The sequence below is a fragment of the Ceratotherium simum genome, chromosome 9 (genome assembly GCF_057802395.1).
Source record: "Ceratotherium simum simum isolate JZ-2026a chromosome 9, ASM5780239v1, whole genome shotgun sequence".
Classification (NCBI taxonomy): Eukaryota; Metazoa; Chordata; class Mammalia; order Perissodactyla; family Rhinocerotidae; genus Ceratotherium; species Ceratotherium simum.
The window spans coordinates 55,267,589-55,285,964 of record NC_141908.1 but is presented as its reverse complement, the minus strand read 5'-3'; the positions used below and the strand labels follow the sequence as shown (position 1 = coordinate 55,285,964).

Sequence of the window (18,376 nt, the reverse complement as noted above, 5' to 3'; positions counted from 1 at the left end):
GAAATGTTCAGAATAGGCAAATCTAAATCTACAGAGACAGAAGGTAGATTAGTGGCTGACTCAGGCTGGGGATGGGAACAGGAAGTGATGTAAATGGGCAAGGGATTTCTTTTTGGGGTGATGGAAATGCTCTACGATTAGATTGTTATAATAATCACAACTCTGTAAATATACGAAAAAATCATTAAATTGTACATTTAAAAAGGGTATATAAATTATACTTCAGTACAGCTGAGATAAATAGAAAATTTTAAGACTCTTACTGCATTTATTGTGCACTTAAGTGCTTGACATATTAACTATCTCATAATAACTTTATGAGGTAGAGATTATTATTATTATCTCTATTTTATTTACTTATTTTTTGCTGAGGAAGATTCACCGTGAGCTAACATCTGCTGCCAGTCTTCCACAGCATGGCCACTGACAGACGAGTGGTGTAGGTCCACGTCCGGAAGGGAACCCAGGCTGCTGAAGCAGAGCGTGCTGAACTTAACCATTAGGCCATCAGGGCCGGCCCCCATTATCCCTACTTTACAATAAGAAAACTAAGGCACAGCATAGGTAATCTGCCTGAAGTCACAACGCTAGTGAGTGACAAGAGCCAGGGCGGGAACCCAGGTAGTCTGGTTCGAGTCAGTGAACACACAACTGTATTAGCTAACCTCTTACAGAGCCCACAGATAAACACTCCTGAGTAATAATTAATTATTAAATTAAAGCAACGATAATCATCCCACAACAGTGGTTCTCAATTCTTAGCGTATAAAAATCACCTTAGGACCTTCACAAAATTGTGTTTCCATCAAACCCTAAACTCAAAGATTTTGATACTGCAGAGATGAGGACCAAGGATCCAAACTTGCCATAAGCACTCCCAGTAAATCTGATGCAGTTGGTCTGTGAACACCACAAAAAATGACCGTCCCCAGAACGCACAATGCACTTGAAATTTGATTAAGTTCTTTCCACCTCTTTCATTCATTTGCCTCAAAGAATGTGGTAGTGAGGATCTGTGTAGAATAATTTTATTCAAGAAGATTTTTGCCCATCTTATTCTAATTAAGTATTTGTGGATATGGTTTAAAGCCATGTTTTAAAATATGCGTTAGTAACATGTTGCAATTTTATAGTGTTCCAGAATAAGCCTTTAAGATTAATGAAATGAGGCCTCACTTATTTTGGAACCAAAGTGGTTAAATGATAGTTTTTCCATGAGACGTAATCAATAAAGAAAGTAAAATTAAGTTAGTAACTATGACACTTGAACATGAGCCACCTAACCCATCTATGCGAATCTAGAGATCAATTTCAAAATGGTATTCAAAGATCAATTTCATAAAACTGACAAACTTCTGGAGGTTAACGAGGGTCAAGAAAACAAATTCACAGCATCAACAAGCCAATAATTCAGGCTAAAGTGAATACGAGCTAAATTTAAAACTTTCTCTTCTCTCTTAATAAGTACACATGTCATCTTCTCCAACGGTTATGTTTAGACTTTCTTCCATTATAAAATTGACCCACCAATTTTCATTAATTTCCAATAAAAAGCGGGCCAACTACATGTGATTATGAAGATATGAACCTTCTTGCTGGAACTCAAAATTTGAATTCTCTTTTTAAAAACGATAATCTGAAATTCATAAAAGAAGAGGAAACACTGACACCATGTCTGAGCTTTTCTCAGAAATAGAGAAGAATATGAGATCAAGAGCAGAAGTATACAAACACAGCTGGTTAAGATTAAAAGTGCAATTTCTGGCCAAAAATCAGAAGACAAACAGCCCTACACAAGTATCAGACCTCAACAGCGTGAACAATGTTAACCTTCAAGGTTTAATGGTCTTCTCAATCTAATCCTAGAAAATGGAAAATACATGTCCCTCAAACTAAGGAGCAATTCTCCCCACTACTCTAAACAAATACAATCACTGTAATAACAGCACCTATTTTTTTAAGTATCTACCATGTACTCACAGTTCTGAGTACTCTACATATGCTAACTCTCTCACACCAAGCTAGGTAACCAAAAAATTCTATTCCTCCTCTCTCACCCCACCCAGGTCACCATGAAACAAATGATCCTCTACAGAGCATTTGATCCTTCATTACATCTCCTGAAATCATGGCAGAACTGCAAGATTCCTCAAGAACAAAAAAAACAAGAAATAAGATAACAAGCCTAACCATCATAGAATCCTTCATGAATAGGAACACAGGGGTAGAAAATCCTCAGAGACATAGAAAAAAATACATTAGAGGCGTTTAACTGAACAAACTAGGTTATTAAACTTCCAAAATACGCCAAGGACTATAATAAGATGACTATAAAACTGTCACTGCTCTCTAGTGTCTAATTTTGGTGAGTGGGTCAGGGGCATGGGATACACATGACCATTTACAACACAATAAGTGAATACAGGTGGTGTAGGAGAAAAACACAGATCTTGAAGTCAGACATACCTGGGTTCCCTCCCAACTCCACAACTTCTTGTCTGAGTGACCTTGGCCAAGTTGCTTAACCTCCTCTTGCCTCATTTACCTTATCTGTAAAAAGGGGAAATATTACCTACCTTGTAAAGTTGTTGGAAGAATAAAATCAGATAAATTATGTAAGTGCCATTTATAGTCTTTAGCTCACAGACTGTACTCAATCAATAAGTAATATTAATATAAGCATCAGACCAGAAGTACATATAAAGCACTATAGGAATGCTCTTGAAGAAATAATTGAATCTGTCTGAGGAAGTTAGGAAAGAATTCACAAGAGGAGATGAAATCTGAACTGGGTCCAAAAAATAATCAGAACCGTGCCAGACAGAAGGTGAGGGGCAGGGAGAGGAGTTGAGATGTTCACAAAAAATCGAACACCCCTAATCCAGTTTGAGAGACGAGAGGTAAAATGCTCAGTAAAGCCTTCCTAAATTAGCATTGACACACCACTTTATATCGAAATTATCTGTTTCAATGGATGTGTTCTGCACAAGAATGTAAGTCCATCAAAGGCAAGAACTGTATTACTCATTTTTGTACCCCAGCACCTAGCAGAGCACCTAGTGCAAATCATGTACTCAACCCAACAAATAAACATATTCTGTAGAAAATACAAGTAGGTCTTTTGCTATCTAAAGCCTGAAAGATATTTGACAGCAAAAAATTGCTACAACTCTGGAAATAAACCATCAAACCAAATTAAGGAATAATAACATCTCAACAATGTGTACTAAATGCAACAGTGCAAACTCATGAACTCACTTTCTCTCCAAATTGTTCAATGGCTCCTAACCAGAGGCGCACAATCATCTATGGAGTGTTTAAAAAACATACTGGCCTTAGAGCTATCCTCAACCTTTACAAACAGGCCTTTGGTGAGAAAAAAGGGAGAGTGTGTGTGTGTGTGTGTGTGTGTGTGTGCAGGCGCGCACATGCAGGTGGGAAGCGCAATGCAAGGCAAGCGTGGCTTGTTTTTGATAGCTCCACAGAGAGCTGAATGCAATGTGCAATACCACCCTACCACTCTTATACACTATTCTACCCACCCCCACCTCCCATCCACCCGGATCCCGTTTTAGAACCTCTATTAGGTCATGAGTGGGACCAGTCGGTTCCTAGCTGTAACTAAAACAGACTCAGCTAAGCCCTCTGCACCAGGACATTACCACCTTGGTTACTGTGGCAGATTATATTTCTTAAAGATGGCCACAACAATAGCTCCTGTCCCACAAGCTCTTCTAGAACCTCACCAACCACCCCCCATCCTCAATCAAGAGCAGAAGTCTAATTCCCCTCTCCTTGAACCCAGGCAGACTTGTAACTCTCCTGTGACCAACAGAACATGGTAGAAGTGATGCTTCGAGACCTCCAAGGAAAGGTCATAAAAGGTGATGCAGCTTCTCCCTTGTTAGCATGGATACGTGCCTTTAGGGAACTGACTAAAAGTCTGACTACCCTGAAGCCACCAGGTTCTGAGGAAGCCCGGGCCACGTGGAGAGGCCACGTGTAAGTATTCTAGAAGACAACTCCAGCTGAGTTCCTAGCCAGCATCAATTGTCAGACACATGTGAGTGAAGATGCTTCCAGATGTTTCCAGCCCTCAACTGTTGGATCACCTCTAACCTTTGGGTCTTTCCAGCTGAGGATCCAGACATTGTGAGGTAGAGACAAGCCATTCCTCCCGTGGCCTGTCTGAATTACCGACCCACAGGATCCACGAACATAATAAAATGGCTGTTTTACACCCTGAGTTGTGTGTGGTTTGTACACTACAACAGTAACTGAACAGGCATAGTTTTGATAGTTAACAATTAGTCACAGATTTATCATCAAAGACAGAATTAAATGTTGAATCATCTGAAGCCTCAGAATTCCCTCTGTTCATCTAAATCAGTTACCAAACTGACTCCTGACCATGTTATATTTATAAATCCCACTTTCCTGCTTCAGGCATAGATTTTGAGCTTTTCCCCTTCCCTCCAGTCAGTTCCACTTATTAACCCATTACCTTGAAACTTTCACCTTCCTGAAATCTCACTCTCCAGGTTCCTGACCACATCATGGTTCCCTGGCCTCTAGTCCCCACAATTTGGAAACCAGTGACTACAATGGCTTAACTCTACCATAAACTCTGGTCTGACGGCAGCTGCTACATTACTCAGGAAATGAGAAAAAAAGAGAATTCAAGAGAAAAATGACTTAATTAAGCCAGCTAAACTCAAACCTTACCATAATCCTCTTATAAAAGGCAAACCTGTAAAGTCATTTACCTATGATACAAACATAATCCAAAACAGTAAATAATGAAAACATACTTTATATTTGTCTTTAAACTGCACTCCATGATTTCTAAAACACAGCTCCCTTTCTAAATATTTATTTTAATATTAAAATTATTTTGCCTTCTCCAAACAGCCACCAAATGATGCTACAGGAAAATCACTATGGCAAGAAAGAGAATTCTATTTGAAGAGAAAATACATCAAGAATAATTCACAATCTTAACTAAAGAACAAATATCAATTACCACTTAAACAGTTAACATCACATAACTAGTTCTCATCCACTAGCCAAACCAGAAAGTTAAACTGATGAATAGTAAAACTTACAATGATAACAATACCTAATGAAAACATAGACAGTAATTTTTATTTTTACACTATTTTCTTATTGATGTATCTTTTTTAAATTTATAAAATAAGAAAATTAGGAACATTACTTATAATTTATGATGCCAAAACATTTTCCTAAATAAAGGCTAGTAATCAAAAGAAAAGGAGGTCAGGGCCGGCCCCGTGGCTTAGCGGTTAAGTGCACGTGCTCCACTGCTGGCTGCCCAGGTTCAGATCCCGGGCGCGCACTGACGCACCGCTTCTCTGGCCATGCTGAGGCCACGTCCCACATACAGCAACTAGAAGGTTGTGCAGCTATGACATACAACTATCTACTGGGGCTTTGGTGGGAAAAAATAAATAAATAAAATCTTCAAAAAAAAAAAAAAAAAGGAGGTCAACAAAAGGCCAGATCATTAAAGCATCAGCTGTCAATGTTACCTTAGAGAAATAAGGCTAGAGTAATGACAGCCTTTTCACATCTAACAAATGATACAATGTATTTGTATGAAGTTCTAGTCAGTGCTCTACTTTGACCAGGTAATGCAAGGCCATATGAGTGAGAAATTCACTTATAATACATAAGGATACTATATCCACTAGCATAAAGATACACAAGTCTTTTAAAAATCCAAAGGCAAGTTAAGTCATGAAGAAACTTCTTTGGCTTATAAAAAGTTCTTAGAGATAAAAATATATAATCAGTACAAAAACATAGCTAAGTGTATAAGCACAATGAAATGCTTTTTATGGTTTCTATTTTGCTAACACAGTTACAGTTAATGGGAATTGCCATGACAAAATGATTGTTTTTATGAAAAGAACCTTCTTTTATTACTAACCAACCAAATTTCATTTTTATTACTGATGTAGAAAAGTTCAAAACCATGATTCATTTATAGAACGTACAAAAATAAGAAAAGTGTTCAAGAATAGAGTACAGGATCATTTACAAAGCAATAAAAAATTAAAACATGCATTTCTCTTACTGGCAAGACAAATAATTCTCTTCTACACATAAATGGCTATAGCTGGATTTGCTGAATATTATAACTTCTATCTTTGAACAAAAAAATGAGAAGCCTGAATTTAATAATCATCTCCATTTGATATCTTCAGTCCCACTGCTTATCAAGAAATTTCAAAAATGTTTGAAAAATGCTAAGAAATTTGATGATGTTTTCTTTCAATTTTCATTCAACTATGGAAGGCTTGGGCTAACATTAATAACTCAAAAGTCTTCATGGAAATAAGACTGACAAATTTTATGGGCACCCATCACCAAAGTCTTCTAAGTTAAAAACTAAAAATCATGTAATTTCAGAGTATGGAATTTTAATAAAGCATACAAGAAAATTAAAACTTGCATTATGCTTACTCATGTAGTATTTCACGATCAGAAACAAGCCTTTCAAGACATCTTAACATCACATCCAAGTTTCCTAAAAGACAACAAAACATTGCCTCTAAGAATTTGGTTTCCAACCTATTCATGAATACAAATGGGATAAAATAAAACAGGCCACACTGCTGTCAATAAACTGTACTTTGCCTCTAATTTGAAGTATAACCTATTTTATCTTTGTTTTGCTTCTCCATCTGTCCCTTCAACATCAACTTTACAAGGTGATAAGCACCATTCATATGACTAATATGAATGAAGACTCTCTGAAATGTGATGGTCAGTTCAATAACTTCTCAATAACTCCTCAGTGCCTCCTCGATACTGGAGAATCCACAGAACACTGAGTATAAATAACTAGCAAAATATTTTTATTTTCAAAAACAAAAGAACTGAATGCATTGTATTTTTTCAAGTATCTGTTGCAATTATCATTAGATAGTTAGACAAGCAAACATAAGAGGCCTATCATTTTCTTCATTCTCAATAAACCTCACGAGCAACAGCATCACTTGTATCTTACAAAGAACTTTTAACCTGTTTTCCACTTCTTTGAGCTTCTAGAACCCTTCCGAAATGCTTTTAAAGTCCAGATTTCCCAGTACTCATGTGGAAGAGGGATGGAATAGAAAACACTTTATTACTGATATAAAAACAAAACTTTTTAAACATGTCTGTTTTGATTACACTTATTTTCAAGATGCTTACATATTATGGGTTCCATGGAGCCCATAAAACTACTTTCACAGATCATACTATAAATTAATGCTACTGCTAGAATGAAGTTATTAATAAATTTAAATAATTAAGTACCCACATGCCCACAGTGAGATAAATGAAATATTCCAAGTCTTCTTTTTTCATCCTTTATATAGTTTACTGAGCTTCTAAATAAAGAACAGAAATGATACTGCCTTGATTTCAAAAGATTAATAATTACAGTATGATGAAATTCATCGATAGGCTTAACATATAGCAAGGCACTGGTGAAGTAATAAAATCATTCAGAAAAGATGGTATAGAAGTTAATAAAAATAAAGACACTTTGGACATTTTCTGCTGTCTATAATAGTAATGGGATAACATAACAAAGGTAACATCCTCAAAGGCTCTTGGGCAATAAGAGTGATAACAGAAACGACCATATATAGAACGTTTATTACGTACCACCCTACACTAGGAGCTTAATATATATTATAAAATATATTACCCCCTTTTTACAAAGAAGGAAACTGTGGCCTAGAAAGGTCTGCCGAAGATCACAGAATAAGTAAGAGGCAGAGCTGAGCTTAACACTCAGTTCCTCTGTCTTACTCCAATGACCTTCTTCCTAATATACTCTTATCACCTTACGGAGCTTCAATTTCCTCATCTATAAAACAAGAATAACACCTATCTCAGAGGATCAAATTGTTAATATTAGCAATTATATATAAAAATCATCTAGCACAGTGGCTCAACAACAGACACTTACTCTTATTATCAGTAACTAGATAATTATCAGCTAAGTTTTTAAGGCTAAAACTTTTTGGCAATGTCTAATAAACAGGTCTCCACTGAAAAAGACTCAGAGTATACATACCCATGACCCATACCAAGGATTCAATTTTATAATGAAGATTAACATGGCTGAAATTTATCTAACATATAATCTTGAAACAAATATCTTAGAATAATTTGTTATAGGAGTAATTTTAATAATTTTAGTAACTGTAAACGTTTCATATTACTGAAAAAAATTATGTATTCTATTTACAAATAACTTTTGAAAACTTTACCAAATTTGTATCTTCACACAGGAAGTCAGAGGTAAAACCTAGTAGAAGAGAAAAACTGACAGGTAAATAGCTAAAAATATTAATGAATGCTTACTGAGTGCTTATGATGTGCCAGACACAATGCTAAGCATTTTATATCTTTTCCCATCATCCTTAAATAATCTATAATTATCTTCACCATTTTGCAAATAAGAAACCTGAGGCTTAAAAGGTGAGTAATTTGCTCAAGGTCACACATTAGGCAAGTAGCTGAATAAGAACCCTGGTCTGACTCATTCCAAGGTCCATAGGAAGTGTGAACACAAGGTGAAGGAAGAGATCAACACCGTGGGAGAACCCTGCTCTTCAGCGTTCAGCACCTCTCTCCTTTTGTGTGTGTCTGGTGGCACTGTGGAGCCCCAAAGCCTGGAGCCACTCCTGCCACAAGGACAGGCAAGAGAGTCAGGCCTGTCCATCACAGTACTCCATCCTTCTGGCTATAGTGACTGCTCCAACTATGGTCACACATCCCAAATTGGGCTACTCAATCCTCCCCTAGGATATATTCACACCCAACTGACTGTAAAAAAAAAAAATTTTAAGACAGAAACTCAAGTAGTATATTGGAAAATCTTGCCATTAAAAAAACAACCACCACCACCAGCAGGTGAAAATCTAAAACACAAAGGCTGTTATAAAAGATTTTGAAAACCATTCAATATCCAGGACTATTTTTATCCCTCTTTTAAAGTTCTAAATCTAGCATATCATCATCTAGAGATCCAAGCTATTAATTCAAAATCATAATTTACCCTTCCTTTCCATATTAACGAGTTAACAACTCAAAATCCTCTTCCACTTTAAGAAATCTGTCCAAAGAAACTACACAGTATGTCTATTCGAGCACTGTTGACATCAGAGAAAAATCATATATACCTGTGATGACTTTAGGACGCACCAACTTGGCTAGATGGAACTACATTTGCCAGAACTCACTTTCTACTATGTTTCTGATTAGCGTGAGCTACAAGGGACATTCTCTAGCAGGCGCTAGGAAGACAGAAGGGAGGCAACAGCCATTCTGTAGCATACAAACACCTTCTCCCAGTTATTCAAACACTAATCTAAGTGCTGCTGTGAAGGGATTTTGCTGATATAATTCAAATCCCTAATCAGCTGACTTTACATTAATCAAAAGGGAGATTATCCTGGGTGAGCCTGATTTAATCAGTTCAAAGCCCTTTAACAGAAGGCCTAAGTCCTCACTGAGATCAGACACTGCAAGCAGTACCTACTACAGAAGGACAGGGCTCCTCTGTCCTCCCAGATCTCCCCTTCCTGGCTGTCTGCCTTGGAGACTTGGTACTCGGCTGGACAACCCCCACAAGAACAGGATAAGCCAATTCCTTGTGTGTCTGTGTGTGTCTGTGCTTCTCTGGTTAAACCAATATAACACCCTAAATATCCACCAGAATCAGACTAGATAAGTAAATTATGATTTCTTCATTACAGTGAAATACTATGCAACCATTTAAAAATGATGATATATGATTCTATTCATAGACACAGAAAGAGATCTCAATAGGTTACATGACAAAACAGGTTACAAAAGTATGCATATTTTATATCATTTTTTTTTTTTAATTCAGGCAGAGAGAACAAGACAGCTTTGCTCACCAAAGTTTCAATGACGAGGATGGGAATTTAAAGTCTTAATCTGGGTGTTAAAATTTTAGGTGATTTTTACTCTATTCTTTATATTCTTTTGGATTGTTTTCATTTTCTACAATGGCCATGTATCATTATTATTATCAGAAAAAAGAAAAAAAAAACCAATAAACTTTTCTGATTTGACAGGAAAAAATGTCATGTAGACTTACAGGTTAAAACGCCCCTAGAGTCTTAAAGGAAAAACACGAGTTATCCAAGCAAAGTGGACATTTCAGGCAACACGTGCCAAAGATGGACACTACAAATAGTTTAGACAGGCGAGAGTTCAACTGGAGGAGGGACAAAAGATGAGGCTGGACAGACAGACTAGGACTAACTTACGGGGGTCTTACATGCCACACTCCACTTTCTGAAAATGGGAACTAATGAAGGTGTTAACACAAGAGGAGTCACACTTGCATTTTAGGAAAATAAAAATAAAACAACACAAACAAAAACCCACTGAGGCTTGCAGTGTGGAGACCATATTGGAAGGAGGTCAGACTGGAAGCAGGGAAACCAATTCACAAACTACTACTATAATCCAACCGAGAAATGACAAAGCCCTGAACTAAGGTAACAGCAGTGCAGACAGAGAGAATAAGCCATTGAGCCACAGGAAGTAAAGAGACAGAAGTGGTCCACTTAAACTGGGGAGTTCAGAGTAGGCTTCCAAAAAGATGTCCTTATAAATAAGGCTCTCAAAGAGGGCACTTCATGAATATCACAGGTAAGATGTAAGATGTCTTTAAATGTTTCCAAAAGAAATACCAAACACTGTGTTGGCTCACACCCACTGAAAGGAAGAATAATAAGCAAACTGTTAAATACACTAAAAATTAGAGCTCTCAACCACAAAAACAGACTCAAAATTATTTATTAAGTTACAATAGGACTATGTAGATATATATATTTCTAATCTCTTGAGGTTGATCTCTTCCAAGAAAACCATATTATTGCCAGAAATGGAATACTCTATAGTTGTTGGATCTGAGTCACACTTATAAGTCACAAGTCAAACAGAGGGTTTCATATAAACTTGTATGTTAGCCATCCTTTTCTCCCTGCTGGCCAAAATATAATCTTTTAAATTTTTTAAATTACAATCATTTAAATTACAAAACTAAAATATTCTCACTATAACAATTCAAGCAATTCAGAAATGTAGTTCCTTCACCCTCCACCAATGCCCTATCTCCCTTACCCTGAAATTACTAGTTAAAATTAGTTCAATATTCTTCTGTTTTTCTTTGCTTATATACACATACATGTTTACTAAGGTTTATTTATTTAACAACAGTGGGTTCATACAATATATATATTATTCTATAACTTGTTTTTACTTAAGATATTCATAGTTTTCAAGCCAATATATTTAACAGGTATACCTCTTCATTTTTAGTATCTGTAATAATGTGAGCATACCATAATTCAATATATATTCAGGACACCTCTAGTTTTTTGCTATTACAAATAATGCTACAATTAACATCACTGTATATTTCTTTAAATATTGGTACTTAAATTTCTATCAGATAAGTTCCCTGAAGAAGAATTTATGGGTCAAAGGATGGCATCTTAATAAATATTGCTATATTAGTTCCAGAAAGTAGTAATAATTTACAAACTCACCAATAGTTTGGGGGTAACTGTTTTCCCCAGGGCCCTGTCAGTACTAGAAATTATCATACTCACTTTGGCCCATCTGACTAGGCGGAAAAACCATTTTCTACTGTTAGTGTCAGGGAGCATCTTTTCATATGTTCATCGTCCATTTGCATTTCCCCTTTTGTGAATTGCCTGTTCCTATCCTTTACCTTAGATTCTGTTGGGTTGTCTTTTTCTTATTAATTTGCAGAAATTTAAGTCTTTCATCAAACAAAGCTTTTAAAATTTTTCTACAATCAACTCTGCCAATTTTTTCTCCCATGGATTCTGGATTCTGTGTCTTGCTTAGGCCTCCTCTGCCACCCAAGATTATTAAAATAATTTCCTATATTTTCTCCAAATTATTTTATTACAATTTGGTTTTCGTTCTTACTTTACATTTAGATCTTTAATTCATCTGGAATTTATTCTTGTGGTGTTAGGACTTATAAGTTGTCCCAACACCATTTATTAAATTATCCATCTTTAAATGCCTCCTCCTAAAGTAACAGATCATTACAAATAGCTAAGATGGCAGATAAAATTCCTAGAAATTCTTAAATTTCACTAACTGAAGCAAAATTCCAAACTTATTAAAAGACATTCATCATTTTTTCTTTAAAAGAAATCACACATTGGGACACAGGCATACAGTATACCAATATCAACATACACCATGAAATGGTTGATTTTTTTAACACAGCAGCAATCTATATTAAATCAATAATCTAACTTTTTTTTAACTTGAAACGTAAAAATAGAAATAATCATTGGAGATGCAGAGAAAGCATTTGACAAGACACAGCATCCATTTATGATAAAAACTCTGAATAAAATGGGTATAGAAGGAAAGTACCTCAACATAATAAAGACCATATATGAGAAACCCACAGCTAATATCATCCTCAATGGTGAAAAACTGAAAGCCATCCCTCTAAGAACAGGAACCAGACAAGGATGCCCACTGTCACCACTCCTATTTAACATAGTACTGGAAGTCCTAGCCAGAGCAATCAGGCAAGAGAAAGAAATAAAAGGGATCCAAATTGGAAAGGAAGAAGTGAAACTGTCACTATTTGCAGATGACATGATTTTATATATAGAAAACCCCAAAGAATCCACCAGAAAACTTTTAGAAGTAATAAACAAATATGGTAAAGTTGCAGGATACAAAATCAACATACAAAAATCAGTTGCATTTCTGTACACTAACAACGAAGTAGCAGAAAGAGAAATTAAGAATACCATCCCATTTACAATTGCAACAAAAAGAATAAAATACCTAGGAATAAACTTAACCAAAGAGGTGAAAGATCTGTACACCGAAAACTATAAAACATTTCTGAAAGAAATTGAAGAAGACACAAAGAAATGGAAAGATAGTCCGTGCTCTTGGATTGGAAGAATTAACATAGTTAAGATGTCCATACTTCCTAAAGCCATCTATAGATTCAATGCAATCCCTATCAAAGTTCCAACAACATTTTTCACAGAAATAGAACAAAGAATCCTAAAATTTATATGGAACAACAAAAGACCTCGAATAGCTAAAGGAATCCTAAGAAAAAAGAACAAAGCTGGAGGTATCACATTCCCTGATTTCAAAATATACTACAAAGCTGTAGTAACCAAAACAGCATGGTACTGGCACAAAAACAGACACACAGATCAATGGAATAGAATCGAAAGCCCAGAAATAAACCCACACATCTATGGACAGCTAATCTTTGACAAAGGAGCCAAGCACATACAATGGGGAAAAGAAAGTCTCTTCAACAAATGGTGTTGGGAAAACTGGATAGCCATATGCAAAAAAATGAAAGTAGATCCTTACCTTACACCATACACAAAAATTAACTCCAAATGGATTAAAGACTTGAATGTAAGACCTGAAACTGTGAAACTTCTAGAAGAAAACATAGGCAGTACGCTCTTCGACATCAGTCTTAGCAACATCTTCTCAAACACCACGTCTGACCGGCCAAGAGAAACAATAGAAAAAATAAACAAATGGGACTACATCAGACTAAAAAGCTTCTGCACAGCAAAGGAAACCATCAACAAAACGAAAAGACAACCTAACAATTGGGAGAAGATATTTGCAAACCATACTTCTGATAAGGGCTTAATCTCCAAAATATATAAAGAACTCATGCATCTTACCAACAAAACTACCAACCCAATTAAAAAATGGGCAAAAGACCTGAACAGACATTTCTCCAAAGAAGATATACAGATGGCCAACAGACACATGAAAAGATGTTCAAAATCATTAACTATCAGGGAAATGCAAATCAAAACTACAATGAGATATCACCTGACGCCCGTCAGAATGGCTATAATTAACAAGACAGGAAACAACATGTGTTGGAGAGGATGTGGAGAGAAGGGAACTCTCATACACTGCTGGTGGGAGTGCAAACTGCTGCAGCCACTATGGAAAACAGTATGGAGATTCCTCAAAAAATCAAGGATAGAACTACCATATGATCCAGCCATCCCACTGCTGGGTATTTACCCAAAGAACTTGAAAACACCAATTTGTAAAGGTACATGCACCCCTGTGTTCATTGCAGCGTTATTCACAATAGCCAAGACTTGGAAGCAACCTAAGTGCCCATCAAGGGACGAATGGATAAAGAAGCTGTGGTATATGTACACAATGGAATACTACTCAGCCATAAGAAATGATGAAATCCAGCCATTTGTGACATCATGGATGGACATTGAGGGTATAATGCAAAGTGAAATAAGTCAGAGGGAGAAGGTCAAATACCATATGATTTCCTTCATTAAGTAGTAGATAATAACAACAATAAACAAACACATAGGGACAGAGATTGGATTGGTGGTTACCAGAGGGGAAGGGAGGAGGGAGGAGGGTGAAAGGGATAATTCGGTACATGTGTGTGGTGATGGGTTGTAATTAGTATTTTGGTGGTGAACATGATGTAATCTATGCAGAAATAGAAGTACAATGATGTACACCTGAAATTTTTACAATGTTATAAACCAATGTTACTGCAATAAACAAAAAATTAAAAAATAAAATAAAATAAAATAAATAAAAAGAAAAGAAAAGAAAAGAAAAGAAAAGAAATAATCATTGGTTAAAATCTCAAAATAATTTATTGATTCAGGTCACAAATATTTACTGAGCACCAACTGACAGGTGCTCAGGACACACACAATGGGGGACAAAACAAGTATGATCCCTGCTTTTATGAAGCTGGCAATCTAGTGGGAGCTTCCCTCTCTTCTGGAAAAGAATGTATTTTAAGTGAAAAAGGAAAAAAGAAATGTATGTTCACACAAACGCAATGCAACGAAAAACATTTTGGCAAATTTTATGACACATTCAGTACTTTCCATTTCCAAAACATTCCCTTATTTCAAATGTACCTATTTATCCTAGTGACTGTCTCTTGACTGTCCTCATACTAAAAATACTGCTGGGAAGTTAAGATTAACTCCATTTAAAGATTAACTATTACCCACCAACCTACACTACAATATCTACGTCTAGTCTCTACTTTCTCAACAATATTTCATTTCTTTCGCTGAAGTAAATAAGAACCTCAATAACAGAAAACATATTATAAACCTCTATTTACATCAGTCATGTTCAATCCATCAAATCAAAGGTGTTTCTAAAAAGTATACTTAGATTTAAAGATGTTTCAATGAATCCTAGAGACCTAGCAAATGGTAGTATTGTGTCAGTTGGAGAGGAATCCAGAACTTCGGTGGCCCCTTAATGACAATAGGTAACAAGGGCGACTCAGTGACAATCACCTTAAACTTCAGGTCCCACGACCGAGGCTGCCCCCACTCTTACACTGAAGCCTTCGGATGCCCGGCTCTGTGGCCACGCCCCCCCCACCTGAATCCCAACCCACGGCCTCCTCCACGCACCCCAGCTCCTCCCGACCGAATGGGGAGCGGGACAAAGCACCGCCCAGCAAAAGCAGACGGAACTCCTGCCTCTGCGGGTGACCTTGGCCCCTCAGTTTTCTCATCCGTGAGACGAAGCTGGTACCCCGTGCCCGGCTCCATGGCCGGGCCTGGGTTCAGCACCTAATGCCGCAGGGTGGGGGAAAGCTGGGCCCTAACCCCACGCTGCTCCCCGCGCCGGCCCGCCGCCCCCCTCGGTCCGCAGCCACGCGCGCTACCTGCGATCTGGGAGACGAAGGCTTCCGCCACCAGAGACATGTCGGCTGGGCGGGCCTGCTCCCGCGGTGCCGGCTCCCTACGGCCCTCGGCGTCCTCCTCCGCAACCCGGGCGGCTCCCAGCAGATAACCGACCAGGCACCGGCTGAGGCACGGACTCGCAAAGTCCACCGCGGCGGCAGCGGCGGCGGCGAAGACCCCAAGGTTACTGCCAGGCCCCGCCAGGAACTTCCGGCGCAGCTGACAGGGGCGCGCGTGCGCTCCCGCTGGCCCCGCCTCCGCCCTCCGCCCTCCGCCCTCCGCCCTCCGCCCTCCGCCCTCCGCCCTCCGCCCCGGGACGCGGGGCCCGCCTGTCCTAGGCTCCCGGCTGTTGCCGGTTTGTGGGGGTAGGGGGCATGGTTCCCGGCGACTCGAACTCCAGCCTAGGAGTCAGCCCGGGTAAGCCCGGAGGGTTTTAGTATCTTTTCTGCAAGCGAGAATTTTGTTAGCAAGTAACATTTTTAAGCGCACACTAGATGCCAGACACTTTTAAAAACATACACAGCATTGTACTTCATCTTGTCAACAACCCAATAAGATGATATTATCGCCATTGTGCGCTTCAAGAAACAGACTGAGAGAGTTTGAACTGCCTGCTCAGGGAGTCCTCTCAGGCCCAGATTCAAGCCCACGTTAATTTCCTCTGTTCTACTATACTGCTAAGTTGATTAGTCCATAAACATTAGTTTTTACTTCTTGATTCAAACATGCTTGCCAGTGCGGGGGTTTGAGCAGCGTCTAAACTGAGAGACGGTTTGCCCTTCAGCTCTGTACACCTGAAATGAAGCTTATCTTGGAGAATAAGATAAAATTATCCCTCGGTATCCGCGGAGCATTGGTTCCAGGATCCCCAGCGGATACGAAAGTACATGGACGCTCAAGTCCCTTAGTTGGCCCTCCGTATCCGCGGGTCCCGTGTCCGCGGATTCAACCAACCGCGGTACTGTGTTTACGATCCGCGTTTGGTTAAATCCGCGGATGCGAAAGCCGGGGATATCGACGGCCGACTGTACTCTGGTTTTACATACTTCTCTCCTTTTCGAGGGTGAAGGGCAGGAAGAGGAGGAGACACTAAATCCCCATAAGTGATTTTTTACCACTTAATGTAATAACTTCTAAAATTAGAAGTATACGATTAAAGAAAAATCAGAGTATGTAACAAATTTAGAGGCATAAAATATTACAAGTGAAACAGACTTCAGAAATCATCTGGTGGGCCAAAACCCCCTTTCAGTGATGAAAAACAGATTCAGAGAGGTGAAGTGACTCATTTTAAATCACACAGTAAATCAAAAAGTCAGGTAGCTTACTAAGTTTTTGCAAAGGAAACCTTGTGTTCTAAGAATTACTGTCCATGACATTTAGAAGGCTATGTCTCCTTTCTGTGTGCTGCCATAACTCTAAACCTCTGTTACAGTTTATTGTTCATATTTCTGCCATATGTATATCAGTGTATTCGTTTCTTAACAGATTACAGCAAACTGAGTGGCTTAAAACAAGAGAAATTTATTCTTTCATAGTTCTGGAGGCTAGAATTCTGAAGTCAAAGTGTCCGCAGGGTCATGCTTTCTGTCAAGGCTCTAGGAAAGAATCCTTCCTTGCCTCTTTGTAGCTTCTGCGGGTTGCCAGCAATCTTGGGCCTTCTTGGCTGTAGACACATCTTTCAAATCTCTGCCGCCATCTTCACGTGGCATTCTCCCTGTGTGTCTGTGTCCAAATTTCCCTCTTCGTATAAGGGCACCAGTCATTGCTTTAGAGCCCAGCCTAGTCCAGTATGAAATCATCTTAACTTGATTTCATCTGCAAAGACTCTATTTCCAAATAAGGTCACGTTCACAGGTACCAATGGTTAGAAACTTGAACACATCTTTTGTGGGGAACACAATTCTACCTACTACACTAGATAATAAGTTTTTAAGGATACGTCTTATCAGTATTTGCATTACCTTCTGCAACTAGGAAACTTGTTAAACTAAATTTAAATTTACCCAAAAACTTACATGGACATAAACACAGCAGTGGTTTAAGCAGCAGCATCTTCTTGCTGGCTGAGATTCAGAGTCGACAGGCCGAGATAATAGGTTTTTCTCGTTTGTACTGAGGGAACTAACACTGACAGCAAAGAGTATGCTAAGCCCAGTTTCCTCCTGCTCATCCCATGGGTGATACTGACCAAGAGAAATTAACTGTTCCAGGTATTTTAGTGTCAATCAAAAGAAAAGCTTTCAGTTCCTGTCTGTTCTCTGCACAGTGGAGAACTGTGTATGACTTGTAAAAGTGAAGAAGATCCATCACCTATTTGAATTCTATTACCAAGTTTGGTTTATCAGCTTTAAAAAGTTGAAGATAAAATGTTTTGACTACTTTTTGACACATGATGGTTTTTTTATTTCTCCATATCATACAGACTGTGTGGTAACCTGAACCAAAGTCCCTAGAGAGTACTGAGGATTGGACTCGGCAAACCAAAATCCGACAAGTCCAAAGGGCAGGGGTGAGCCCCAAAGTGGAAGAGAATGGCGAGAGCCAGGGACTGGGCATGC

The 18,376-nt window shown here is 38.3% G+C and overlaps 1 protein-coding gene across 3 annotated transcripts in view; it reads right to left on the bottom strand.

Annotated features, from left to right (window-relative positions):
* Positions 1-16,023, bottom strand: part of MTX2 (metaxin 2) — a 62,073-nt gene extending 46,050 nt beyond the window's left edge. The window contains exons 1-2 of one of the 3 annotated variants that reach the window (XM_087435423.1): positions 15,797-16,022; positions 6,487-6,550 (exon numbers count right to left, since the gene is read on the bottom strand). In XM_087435423.1, the coding sequence (XP_087291549.1) occupies positions 6,487-6,490 (4 nt within the window). In that variant the 5' untranslated portion in view covers positions 6,491-6,550; positions 15,797-16,022. Of the gene's footprint in view, positions 1-6,486; positions 6,551-15,796 lie in introns of all 3 variants that reach the window. The other 2 variants (XM_087435424.1, XM_004426659.3) reach the window with 2 other exon arrangements.
* Positions 16,024-18,376: the final 2,353 nt, after the last annotated feature.